This window comes from Hipposideros armiger, unplaced genomic scaffold, assembly GCF_001890085.2.
Source record: "Hipposideros armiger isolate ML-2016 unplaced genomic scaffold, ASM189008v1 scaffold_128, whole genome shotgun sequence".
Classification (NCBI taxonomy): domain Eukaryota; kingdom Metazoa; phylum Chordata; class Mammalia; order Chiroptera; family Hipposideridae; genus Hipposideros; species Hipposideros armiger.
This window is the reverse complement of record NW_017731478.1, coordinates 3,031,602-3,045,603: the sequence shown is the minus strand read 5'-3', so window position 1 is coordinate 3,045,603 and position 14,002 is coordinate 3,031,602. Positions and strand designations below refer to the sequence as shown.

Below are 14,002 nucleotides of genomic sequence, written 5' to 3'. Positions count from 1 at the left end.
AACTAACTGGGCAAGCCAGTTAACCTCTGAGTCCTCAATAGCCCTTCTCCCCCCAACAAATACATGAGAATAAAAAAAGCCTTTTATGGACTATATTCACTTGTAAAAATACAATTCAGAGGTACTAATTGTATTAGGCTTACCTCTCAGATCCCATAATTTGGAGGCCCAGGACCCCAGACCTTTGTTTCTGCCTCCACTATTCCTGAACAGACAATTGCTCATCCTTCGATCTCCAGCTTAACACTTTGCTTACTCTAAGAAGTCCTTCCCATTCACCACAACAGGGTGCATTACATTTCAGTCATCCCACATATTTATTAAGGCGCTGTACTAGGATTTCAGGATACAAGAGTGACTAAAAATAGGACAACACTCTGTCCTTATAGGGGATATAGTCTAGTAGGGGAGAGAGAGCAGTCTATAATCACACAAATAAATGAAAAAACAACTGATATAAGGAAAGGTACATGTCCTATGAAAATAAATACCTTAACATGCTAATATTGAGCGTTTACTATGTGCCACACACTGTGAAGTGCTTCCCATGGATCTTGTAATTTAATACAACCATCCAATGACATAGTTTCTATTATGGTTCCCATTTTACAGAAACCAGCCATCCACATAGGCAAGAGAATCTGTCCGAGTCGCAGAGCTACAACCTGAATCTACAAAATGAAATAAAACAAGTAAAATGCTTAGCACCCAGTAAGTGTTCAATTGATGTTCACTGTTAGCTTTATATCGTTATTACTACTGATTAAGGTCCTCTAAAATACGGAGCCTGTTTGTTTCATCTCTCTCCAATGCTCAGGAAGGACTACGTGGAGCCCTACTTTACAGAAGACGGAGCATCTGAGAAAACAACTCTTCCACCAGTCACTCAGCTCATAAAGGCGAGAGCCAGATACGAGCCTGCAAAAAAAAGTATGTAAAGCTCCTGGCCCATCTTAAGCACTCCTTGTTAGCTGGTGGTATATTAACTTTTAATCTTTTTTGAGGCCCTCCAGGGCTGAGAGAATTATCTGATGCGCCGCCCCCCCCCCCAACCACCCGTGGGTAGGTGTCTGGCACAGAGCAGGTACTCAGTAAAGGTTTGCTGAAAGAGCGGGAGCTGGCAAGGGCCCCTCACCTGCAGGAGTGGCAGGAGCAGCTGGTTGAGCCTCCGCCGCTCCATCAGGCTGACGGCAGCCTCGCCAGTACGACCCATCTCGTTCAGCAGCACCAGCACCGCGATCTTATAAGGCGTCACCCAGTCCTTGATGCCGAACACGTTGGCGTGCACCACCCCATTGGTCATCATGGGGTTGAAGTAGAGGCTTTCGTGGACGCTGGCCATGGTGCCCCCGGGACTAAATCCAAGCGCTCAGGCGCTGCTAGCGCCCGCACTCCTAGCGCCCACGTTCCAGCGCACAGCACGCCGCAACCCACCCTACATCTCCGCCCGCAGGAAACAAAATCTCAGGAAACTGGGCTTCTTCGCGCTGGCGGCATGACGTCGGCCAATCAGAGCAGCCAGATTAGAGCACATCGGAGGGCTATAGCCAATAAGAATGTCCAGAAGAGCTGTAGAGGGTGGGGACAAAGGCGGTGCACATAAAAACTGAGTCCCTACAGAAACGCTTGCAGAAGGAGAGCAGGTTCCCGAGCAGCATTAAGTAAGAGTGTGAGTTGAAGCTTGGGGGCCGGGGCTGAACCGCCGAGGGGGCTACCGTTTGTTCATTTAATTTGAAAACAATTAAAATTGAATTTTAAAAAGATTGCGTTTAAAAGCAACGAAATTTGCACCTTTAAATTTTGTATTTGATTCATTATGTTGATATTTCAACTCAAAGCTTGGGATTTTCATTTACATCTTTTAAGACAGGAATAAACATTTTTTCTCAAATTCACAAATGCAGTTTGCAGACAGCCAGGTCAGGCTGCAAGTGGCCTTGTATCTTTACGTGAAATAGAAGATAATACTTCCCTGTGGTGAGTCTCTGCTTCCTTCCTAATAAACTACAAAATCCGTACCTTGGCATTCATAGCTCTCCTTAAGCAATCCCCAGACAAGATTTTCAATCCGTTTACAATTGCCTTTTCATTCATTTGTACCTCTACCAAGACACTTCTCTATAACCTGAATTATATTAATAATGATTAACCTTCTGTACTAGACTATATGACCCGTGAAAAAAACATGTGCTATTTAACTTTTGACTACACACGCACACACTGTGTCTAGTGCCTCGTTTTTGTAGTTTCAGTTACTATTTGTTTAATGAATAATGAATGAATAGATGGTTTTAGTTCACAAAAACAGAAAAGGAGGCAGATACATACAAAGTAACTGTGCCAGAAAAGAAGCCATTGATAGCTTGGAATAAAAGACCTAACCTCCATATCGTGAGAACTCTGTACATTTTAGACATACAATTACATATATTTTAGACATACAACTCGGTATATTTTACCACATACAATTCTTATGTAACTGCCTTTTTTGTTGAAATTTTATTGGGGAACAGTGCGTTCGTCCAGGACCCATCAGCTCCAAGTCAAGTAGTTGTCTTCAATCTAGTTGTGGAGGACGCAGCTCCTTGGCCCATGTGGGGATCGAACTGGCAACCTTGGTGTTATGAGCCTGTGCTCTAACCACCTGAGCTAACCAGCTGCCCGGGGAAACTGGCTTTTTGCAGGAAATTTAATTCTTTCGTTGCCTCAGTTTATTCCTCCCCCCCTTTGAAGTAGCATACTTATAATTTGAAAATTTATAATTTCACAGCTCTCTCATGATCTTTTTGCATAGTGGGTATAGTATAACATAAAGTTTGGCAAAAGATATTTGTGGAATAAACTTCTAGTCAACCTTAAAATCCTAAATAGAAACACTTTACTGACTATAAAGAGAAAAGTAATTTTTAGAAAATCCTAAATAACAGTTTTACTCTAAATTGGTAAAGCTTTCAAGACATTTGCTCATTTATTGAATAAATATGTGCCGAGCTCCTACTATTGGGTTGTCGGAAAAGTCATGACGCATTTTTGCATTGAAAACACAGAAAAATACGTCATGACTTTCCCGACGACCCAATGTCTTTGAGTACCTACTATGTGCCAGACATTGTGTTAAGTCCTAGAGATACAGCAGTGAATATACAAACTAGTTCTTTGACCTCATAGAGAAAAAAAGTGGCATAAGACACAAGTCAAAAAATCCATTTGATGAACCAGTTTGTCTCCAAGAGACTATTATAGACATATGGTTGCCCTCCCTTACAATGAAATCTTAATGCTAGTCTCCTTTACTGTTCACATTTCAAAACAATCCTCCAATCCAATAAAATAACCAGTGATTTATGACTTGTAGTGGACTTTGGTTTATTTTGTCACATCTAGCATGCTCCATTGTCCTCCCCACAAGTGTGTTGTCTTTAATTCAAACCAAGTTACAGAACATGCCCCTTTGAATAAATGGATGGGCATATGGCCCTAGCAGAGCCAATCAGATCCTTCTCTGGGGTTGCTATATGGACTTTAGAGAAAGAAGAATCGTCTTTCTCTTGGGGTGGCAGCCAGTGCCATAGTCCCTGCTGCCAGAAAAAGGCTACCTGTAGGAAGACAGAACAAGGCCAATTGCAAAGAGAAACAGAATCAAGAAAAATTGAGGGGGATGGGAATAGAAATAGACAGCTCTGGTCCATTGAGTTCTGTTTCTACCTTGAGACCATAGTTCTTGCAGTATTTCTTCAACTGTATCAGCTTTCCTGGCATATAATCCCCCGACCACAAAAATTAGCAAACGTTTGTTCGTTTAGTTTTGTGTTTTGGTTTTGTTTGCTTTTTGCTTGATTAAGGTTTTTGGCTCTTACAACCAGAGTCATCTTTATTAATACATAATTGGAAATACCGAAAGCAATTCATCCTGCCAGAACAGTTTAGTACCCAGAGAGATCTTCAGCCTCCTTGATTTGTTCCTATATGAGCCTTTTTCTCATCTTATCTATTCTTCAGTGACTGACCCCTTCCTTCCCAGTCACCAAGCACTCTCCTGCCAGTCAGAGAAAAAATGGTTCACACACAGTCATGACTGATGAAACAAGAAAAAAGCTGGCCTGGGGATCAGAGCCCCCAGGTTCTAGCCTTGGCTTTGAAACTAGCTAGCTCTGTGATTCAGGAAGCCACTTAATCGTCCCTGGAACTTGGGTCAGACACATTAACAATGAAAGGTTTGGATTGAATTATGTGTTAAGTCCTCTGCAGTGCTCAACTTCTATGACTCATTATTCTTTTTTTAGTTTCACTAAAAATTTTTTTGTGGGGTGGCTGGTTAGCTCAGGTGATTAGCGCAGGCTCATAACACCAAGGTTGCCAGTTTGATCCCCACATGGACCAAGGAGCTGCGCCCTCCACAACTAGATTAAAACAACGACTTGACTTGGAGCTGATGGGTCCTGGAGAAACACACTGTTCCCCAATAAAATTTCTAAAAAAATAATAAAATAAAATAAAATTTCTACATATGAGACTCTTCCTTTAAAAAAACTTTTTTTTTCATTGTAGTAAACGTCACATAACATACAATTGACCATTTTAACCACTTGAAGTGCACAGTTCAGTGGCATTAAGTACACTTAACATGATGTGCAACCCTCACTACTACCTAATACCACAAGGTTACTATCACTCCAGAAAGAAAACTCATACCCAATAGCAATAAGTCCCCATTCTTCATATGATAATAATACACAGTATAGAGGTTTGGAGGAAACTGGCCATTTCACCTACTACTGGAAGGAATGTAAGTTGGCAGAACCCTTAGAAGGGTCCAGGCAAGAAAGAGAAGCCTCTCTAGATGTTTCAGAGGGAAACTAATACAGAGATTGGCTCTACAGGTGATGGAAGTTCTGAGAAGCCAACCAGGAGATAGAGATGAGCAATAAGAAGAGGATGCTACCACTCCCAAGACAGACAGGACAAAAAAGAGGCGGTTCCCAGAGCCCAGAAAGCTGCGGCCACTGGGTGGGAGCTGGAGCTGCAGGCAAATACAGCCACTGCAGGAGAGAGAAGGTAAAAAGCAGCATGGCTTCTCCCTTCTGCCATCCTCCAGGCTCCCACCAGAGTCTCTTGTTAGTTCGACCCAGCCAGTTGACTCGGGTGCTGGGAAAGGAAGCCTGTGAGCCTCACCACTATCTAATTCCAGAACATTTTTTTTTAAGATTTTATTGGGGAATTGGCGGAGGGAACAATGTTGGGGAATCAGGGAAGCGGAACAGACAAGTTGCTGTCCTTTTGTTCTTCAGTCTAGTTGTGGAGGACATCGCTTTGCTGGCCCATGTTGGTATTGTGATCATTGCACTCTTCTGGGCTGAGGCAGATTGGTCACTGGCCATTGGATGGCCGCTCACGGCGGCTCTTGGCAGCTCATGCTGGCTGCCGGCCACTCATAGACTATAGCAGCCCACTGCAGCCTCACTGCAGCCTATACCATCGCTGGCAACTCAGGGCAGCCCAGCTCCAGGTCGAGCTGTTGTTCACCATCTTAGCTGTAGAGGGTGTGGTGACACTGGCCCACGTGGGATCCGAACCAGTGGCCCTGCTGCTCAGAGCTCACACTCCCAAGCCAACTCTTAACCAACGAGCCACTCGGCCGGCCCCTAATTCCAGAACATTTTAATGACCCACAAAAGAAACCCCAAACCTATAAGCAGTCACTTCCCATTCCTCCTCCCCCCCAAAACTCTGGCAACTACTAATCTTTCTATCGATTTGCATATTCTGGACACTTTATGTAAATGAAATCATACAATAGGTGGCCTTTTGTGTTGGTTTCTTTCATTTCACATGTTTCTGAGGTTCATCCACATGGTAGTGTGTGTCAGTGCTTAATTTCTTTTCATAGCTGAATCATATTCCATTGTACGGACAGACTATGTTTTATTTACTAATCCATCAATGGACATTTGGGTTGTTTCTACCTTTTGGCTACTGTGACTCATGCTGCTGTGGACATTCATGCACACATTATTGTGCAAACAAATGTTTTCAGTTCTCTTGGGTATATGCCTAGGAGTGGAATTTCTGGGTCCCATGGTAACTCTGTGTTTAACTTTTTGAGGGACTGCCAGACTCTTTTCCACAGTGGCTGCACCCTTTCACATTTCCACCAGCAGTGAATGAAGGTGGCCTCTACATTTTAACGAGAATCAGGAACCCAGCTTGCTATTTAATCAGGAATCATGATTAGCCATGTCATGATTATGCAAGAACAGAATAATTATCAAAGATGTTTAAGTCATTCTGAGAAATGGATGACTATACTCATGGTTTTCTGTATCTCTGAACACTGTACACCCCAAAGAGAATTGTGCCAAGTAGAACCAATTTTCCCCATTGCTCATCAGGCAGTAGCTCACCAGCAGCTAAGTGCTGACACCTCATCTGCAGCTCCTGTGACAGATGAGAAAGCCAACAGTGTCACAGAATGCATGCTTTACCTGCTGATCAGATCCAAAACAGGAAAATGACAAACCCTCACCATGGTTGTTGTGCAATTCTGGGACATTGTGTCAGAGGAAAGAGATCACTGCTCTGATGGCTCTGAACAAGGGAAATAGAATGTGTGAGCCAGGTCTCCTGTGTGCTTGCATAAAGAGGCTCTTTTGATGCTCCAAGAAAAATCCAGCTGAGAGGGAAGAAAATATCTCCTAGTGAATAAAATGAGCCCGACTTTGAAAGAGTCATGCAGAGCTTCAGGGCTCAATCAATACAGAAAGTTCTGGGTAATTAACTGAGCTGCTGGGGAAACTTGATCTCTAGTCTGACAAGCATCACTAAGTATTTCCAGACCCAAGCTAACATTCCAGCTTCTCAAAGCTCACGAACTGACTCGACCTCGCTCCCAGGGGAAAGAAACTCTTGGTATTTGTCTCCGGACCTTCTATTTCATCCAAAGTAGAGGTCATCATCTGCAGCTGGAAGGATCAATGAACCAATTAATTGGTGCTGAATTTACATTTCTGTTGTCAACTGTCATCATTGGTTTGCTTGATCCCACTTTGCATATCTCTTAGTGCTGGTAAGCGAGGGATAACGTTATCTTACAGTACGTAATTTTTCACAAGGCTGTGAGTACATTTTACACTCACCGTCTTCGTTTCTTTGTGGACACCCTGACTCACTCTCAATACCTGACTTAATGGCAGTTTCCAGTAGATGTGGCTGCTTTCAATAATAGAAACAGAAACTACACGTGCTCATTGCTCTTCTTTCTTGGCGGGATGTTAATTCCTTGGTTTGTAAAACTTGCATACATTTCAGCTTGCAAGAGTTTCTGGACACGTTTGGTGAACATCTAATGCCAAATAGCAGTGATAGATAGTTCTCAACTGCAGCAATAATGCTGTGTAACAACTACAAAACCTCAAAGGCATAACAAGAAGCATGTTTGCTCACACAGAGGGGGTGGTAAGCTAGGCAGCTCTGCTGATCTCGATGGGGCTGCATCACAGATCTGAGGGCTGGCTGACTGGGTGACTTAGAATGGACGTACCTGGGGACAACTGGAGTGGCTCTCTCTGTGAGCCTCTCCTCCTCTAGCAGGCTACCCCAGAGAATGGGGTAAGAGTGGAGTAGGAGAGAAAGTAGAAACAAGTGTGTCCTAGAGTCCTAAGCTCAGCGGTGGCACCCACCAGTATTTCCACCACATTCTATTAGCTACAGCATAAGGCCAGCCCAGGTTCAAGTGTCAGGAAATAGGTTCTGCCTCTTTAGCAAGAGGAGCTGCAAAGCCACGTGGCAACAAGTGTGGATACAGGGAAAAGTAAAGAATTGGGGCCAAAGTGATTTATTTTCTCACAGTTCTGGAGGCTGGGCAGTCCAAGATCAAGGTGCAGGCCAACTCAGTCCCTGGTAAGAGTTCCCCTCTTGGTTTACAGGTGATCACCTTCTCACTGTGTCCTCATATGTCAGAAAGAGAGACAGAGAGCTCTCTGGTGTCTCTTCTTAATAAGGATACTTATCCCATCATGAGGGCCCCACCCTCATGACTTCAACTAAATCTAATCATCTCCCAAAGGCCCATTTCCAAATACCATCACACTGGGCGCTAAGGCTTCAACATGTGAATGGGGGGAGGGGGGAGCACAACTTAGTCCATAGCATGAACTAAATTTAATAATTTTGAATTTAGGATCTTTATTCCTTTTTAATTCTTTCCCCCAAATATATATCTCACTTCATATTGGGACCAATTATAAATAAAACTTCCTAATACAATAAAAATGTAAATACGTAACATGCAAAAAACCAAAAACTTCCTAATATTGGAAATCAAAGTCAGAACCTAATTTTGAAGTCTCAGAGATTGAGCAGAACAAATTGGAATCATATCTACAGAGTTTCTTATTTCGTCTTTTAAAACATATAACATATACTTTTCTAAAGCTTCACTTGATCTAAAGCTTGATTAACCAGTCCTCGTCAAGCCAGATTTATTGGAAATTCAAAGTGTTTTCATGCTTCCCAGTCATAGCTTTGGAGGTCATCTTTCCTGTAAGTTGCTGGTACCTCTGAGCATTATTCATTCCATCTTAAAAACTTCATGATTGTTTCATTCTTTATTTCCAGGTTCTTAATGGCTTTGAACCACAAAAGCAGTTGAGTAGCCACAGCACTTCTCCAAAATCCTGTTCACGTGAAGTTCTTTGAACAGGTATTTTATTCATTGTATGTGTAGGAGAGAAAAGAAAGAAGGGAACTCAAGATCTTAATTTGTGTCAATGTATAAAAGAACAGACATTTTTAAGAAGAGAGAAACGTTTGGCAGTCCCTCAAACAGCTAAACACAGCGTTACCACAGGGCATAGCAATTTCACTTTCTATCTCTGTGGTTTTACCTGTTCTGCATATTCCAATCCAGATGAAAATGTTCTGGAATTAGATAATAGTGATGGTTTCACTACATTGTGAATGTACTAAATGCCAATGAACTGTACACTTTCAATGGTTAAGATGGTGAATTTTATGTAAGGTGAATTTTCCCACAATAAAATATATGGACATCTGCATTTTCTATAATAATAAAAGCTACTTGATGGTGATCGTCTCAAAATGAATTTGAGGCCTTTAGGGTGAGGAAACTGAGGCCTCAAGGTCATTGGACTATTTGGTGGCAGAATAGGGCCCCGATTCTTTATTTTCTAATCCCTACCTTCCCTGCTCTCAACCAATGGGGCAAAAACCAGTTTTAAACACAGGATTATATTGGATGGCAAGAAACTGGAGGTTAAGATCTACCCCTCAATGCCTGCAATCCACTTTAGGATACAAAATTGTCACCTGAGTACAAATGAGCTATCGGCAAATGCAGAATCCTACGTACATGCAAATGGAGTACAGTTAAACACCATTAAGCAAGAGTCCATGGATCCTGCATTTGTCTGGAGAGTCAGCTCTGAGGAGCCTTCTCTCACTGCATGGGAAGCAATTCTAAATAAATGAAGCACACATACCAGGCCATAGTAGGCACCTCCTAACCCATTTGAAATACAGCGTCTCTGTTCTTCTGATGTATCTGTAATGAGCCTGCTACTTTTAAGATCATGGTTAGAGGCGTGGGCCCTGTAATCAGACTGCCTGGGTTTGAACCTGGCACCACCTTTTACTATCATGGGACTTTGGGCAAGTAATTTAATCCTCTGTGCCTCAATTTTCTTGTCTATAAAATGGGAATAAAAGTAGTACAAACCTCAGGGAGTTTTATAAGCATTGAATAAGAAGATAGATGTAAAGTCCTCAGAATAGTGCCTGGGAGTTAGTAAATCATAATAAATGTTAGTTGTTACTATTATTACATTTAAAAACAAATAAGCTGGGTGATTTTTTACCTATTCCAAGTCAGTCACTAGCTTTCTTATTACCTCTAAAATGGAAAATATAATAGCAGTCTCTCCTACTTCTGAGGCTGAGGATCAAAATAAATAATAAAGGCAAAGTGTTTTGAAAATGATAAAGCACTATACACACATAAACTTGTTATTGAATGCAGGGGAAATCACATTTATCTATTCATAAAATCAAATTTCCAAGAATTTCAATTTCTCTAAGTTTTGTTTGGCTTATTCAGTTATTGCATATACTTGAATGTGCTAAAATCACATCTCTTTCAAAATTATCATAATTCAGACTTTACACGAATCCAGAGAGGCATTTTCTCAATGGATGCAAATTGGTACAATTTTATTTTATATAAAAAAATACTAATGTGGATTTATGCTTTTGTAGAAATTTGAACAAGGAGATTTCTATCGTCTCTTCCAACTTCATTCTGATGGAATCTAGACAGAAAAGGCCTCAAGTGTAGGCAGAGTCGGGTGAATTTGATCAGGGAAAAGATTTTAAGTGCAAGAAAAAGTTATAATTTGGCAACAAGGCTGAGCATAAGAAGGCAAGTAGACAAGACTACAAAGATGGTTGTTGGATGAGAAAGAAAAAGAAAATCTAGAAGGAAATGGTGTTAACAGCAGTTATCTTCTAGAAGATTTGGGAATAGTATCAGTCTTCTTACATAATAAAATACCATAGCCTCAGTGGCTTAAACAACAGAAATTTATTTTCTCACAGTTCTGGAAGCTGGCAAGTCTAAGATCAAGGTGAAAGCTGATGCAATCTCTGGCGACAGCACTCTTCCCGGCTTGCATATGGCTGCTTTCTTGCTGTGTCCTCACATGGTCAGACTGGGGGGGGGGCCCTCTCTACCTCTCAGAAGTCCACCAACCATATAGGATTTGGGTCTCACCCTTATGACCTCATTTAACCTTAATTACCTCCTAAAAGCCTTATCCCAAATACAGTCATATTAGGGGTTAGGACTTCAACATATAAATTTTGGGAGACACATTCAGTCCACGTGTGTGTGTTTGCATTTTCCGCATTTCTACAAACAGCACGCATAATTTGTCTTTAGAAGACAGAAATGGAAGGAAAGGGGGGACCTCCTGGAAGATGCTACAACGGAGTTAGTGATGATCAAGAAGGATGTTAAATTACTCCCCAAATTAAGCCTGCTAACATTTTTGATAACACCCCTTTGCCTAACTTAGAAACTACTCATTACTCAGCCAGGCATTTGAAGCCATTTCTAAGATAATTTTCAGAGTGGCTTTAAATGTGTGAGTTTTGTTTATTTTTTTCTCAATCTGTGTTGGAGTCTTGGTTTCCAGCTTTGGAACTTTAAGTTCACAACCAGAGATAAAAGTGTCAAGAGCACATTCCAAAAGCTGTGTTCTTTGGGTGTCACTACAATATATCTACATTAAGTCCTCACTTAGCATCGTTAATAGGTTCTTGGAACTTCAGGGAAAGGACATATAATGAAACCAATATTTAAACAAAAGTTCATATGGCATCCCACTAATGTTATAACAAAGGACGTTGAAGGACAAGATATTATTCAAGGACCTGTTGTGGTTGAAGAGAAAACTCAGTAACTTTTCAGGGAAGGATGTGTCTATTTAACAATCTTTATTTATTTATTTTTTTTAAAGATTTTTATTGGGGAATTGGGGGGATGGGAACAGTGCTGGGGAATTGGGGGAAGGGGAACAGACAAGTTGCTGTCATTTTGTTCCTCAATCTAGTTGTGGAGGACGTTGCCTCACTGGCCCAAGTTGGCACCATCATTGCACTCTTCTCTGGCGAGGCAGATCAGTCGCCGGCTTCTGGACGGCCGCTCACTGCGGCTGCTGGCCGCTCACGCTGGCTGCTGGCTACATACGGTAGCCCATGGCAACCCACTGCCACAGGGAGTGCAGCCTACGCCGTCGCCGGCGACTCATGGCAGCCCAGCTCCAGGTTGAGCTGTTGTTCAGCATCTTAGCTGTGGAGGGCAGTGTCACTGGCCCTCATATGTGGGATCCGAACCGGGGCCCTCTGGCGTCCCAAGCCAGTTCTTAACCATTGCGCCACTCGGCCGGCCCTATTTAACAATCTTTAGATATGGTTGGGTGGGTTGGTCCCACTTTCAGCCAACGGATGGCTCTTATTCCTCAGCCAGTGATTGGTTCAGGATGGGCACATGACCCAAGTTAGACCAAATTCAAATTTGCTTAAACCATTTCCCACTGAACAGACAGGATAAAGGATGTGGCCTCAGAGCAGGAAGCTGCCATCTAGAGACTTCAGTAGGAAAACCGGCTTGAAAATGGAGCCTATATGGAGAACGTGGAGCTGAGAAAAGGTGAGAAATAGATGTGCCTTGGTCCCAGTGTGAGAGGACTAGGTTTAGCTTGACCTAAAGGAGCCTTGCTAAATTGGCCTGTTTAGTCGAGTTAATACCTTCTGCCCTCTGTTTTTGGCTCAAGCATATTTGGATCAGTTACTTGTAACTAAAGGATCCTGATTCAGGAGGAAAGAATATAAAAGCCAAAACAGTCAAGATCTTAATCATAATTAATTAAAAATACACTAGATCAGGGGCTGGCCGAGTAGCACGTTGGTTAAGAGCTGGCTTGGGACGCCAGAGGGCCCCGGTTCGGATCCCACATATGAGGGCCAGTGACACTGCCCTCTACAGCTAAGATGCTGAACAACAGCTCAACCTGGAGCTGGGCTGCCGTGAGTCGCAGGCGAGTGCATAGGCTGCAGCCCCTGCTGCAGTGGGTTGCCATGGGCTACCGTGTGTAGCCAGCAGCCAGCGTGAGTGGCCAGCAGTCACTGTGAGCAGCCGTCCAGAAGCCGGCGACTGATCTGCCTCACCCATGAAGAGCGCAATGATGGTGCCAACTTGGGCCAGTGAAGCAACGTCCTCCACAACTAGACTGAAGAACAAAACGACAGCAACTTGTCTGTTCCCCTTTCCCCAATTCTCCAGCACTGTTTCCATCCCCCAATTCCCCAAATAAAAAAAAAATCTTAAAAAAAATACACTAGATCATAAGTAATTTAAAATCAAGCATGACTGCTTCATACATTGGTCATGTTCATATTTCTTCAATTGTGGCTTATTGAACAAAATGCTATATCTCAAATAATATAACGTTCCTTACTTACATCTATCCTTCCTCCCTATGAAGTAGGATTTGTCCTACTTCGCAAGAAAATATTTTTTCAAGTGTCAAATGACGAACGAATTAACTATTCAAATAAAACAAGCCATTCTAAATCAAAAGTTACCTTGAATTAGAAGAGATAAGAATCAAATAGAATTAAGTCAGTTGAAACAAAAAGTCTTCCATGAGAGGTCCAAAGAGCTCTATTTTGAAAAACTTTCCAACAGTGATCAAAAGAAAAGGCTATTTTAGTTTAGTAAAGACAGCCAAATGTATGTTTGGGAATATCATTTGAAATCATGATTGGTACAAAATTACTACAAGCATTATGACCCTAGGAGGTATAAGAGTTTTAGAATGAGAATGGACAAAAGGTTGACATTTTAGGGAACAATTATGAGGCACATAGATATTTTTATATGATTGTAAATGAATACAGTAGTGGGGGAGAGAGAAAAGTACTAAGCTTTTTTCTTGCATAGCCTGAAATTGGAAATTCTCAAGACAACTCTCCTTACCTCAAGCATCTGAATATCTCCATCTCTGAAGGTTTACCTTGTTCATTTATGAGTTGACTTAATGTTTGTATTCCATCGTGTCTGTCCCTTTGGTCTGTAAATGTGAATGAGCGCCAGCCTGTCTGCCTTGGATAGTAAACTGTTAGAAGAAGCAAGGTTTAGCTAATTCTCTCTGTGACTCATTTAGCATGGCATGGCACCACACACTATTAGAGATTTCATAAATGTGTTTATTATGACCTATGGAAGGAGGCTTGGTCCCATTTATTGCCTTCTTGATCCTGCCAGCCCTTCTCAAGAGGGTGGGGAAAGTTGACTGGATCTACTTTTCATTCATTCATTGTTCATTCATTTCATTTCATTCATTCACTCATTTTATTCATTGTTATATGCTGAATGTGATGACTGAGGCCTATCAGTGATGTCTATTGGTGAATGTCTGTGTGGTAT

General features: G+C 42.0%; 1 protein-coding gene across 5 annotated transcripts in view; it reads right to left on the bottom strand.

Moving 5' to 3' along the window:
- The window catches only part of ANAPC5 (anaphase promoting complex subunit 5), a 58,349-nt gene that overhangs the window by 36,963 nt on the left and 7,384 nt on the right, over positions 1-14,002 (bottom strand). For 3 of the 5 annotated variants that reach the window (XR_002124724.1, XM_019648929.1, XM_019648928.1), the window contains exon 2: positions 1,136-1,569. The exons of the other annotated variants lie outside the window; for them this stretch is intronic. Coding sequence is in view for 2 of the 3 variants with exons in the window: in XM_019648929.1 (XP_019504474.1) it covers positions 1,136-1,342 (207 nt within the window). In the remaining variant the exon portion in view is untranslated. The remainder of the gene's footprint in view (positions 1-1,135; positions 1,570-14,002) is intronic. 5 annotated transcript variants of the gene reach the window in all.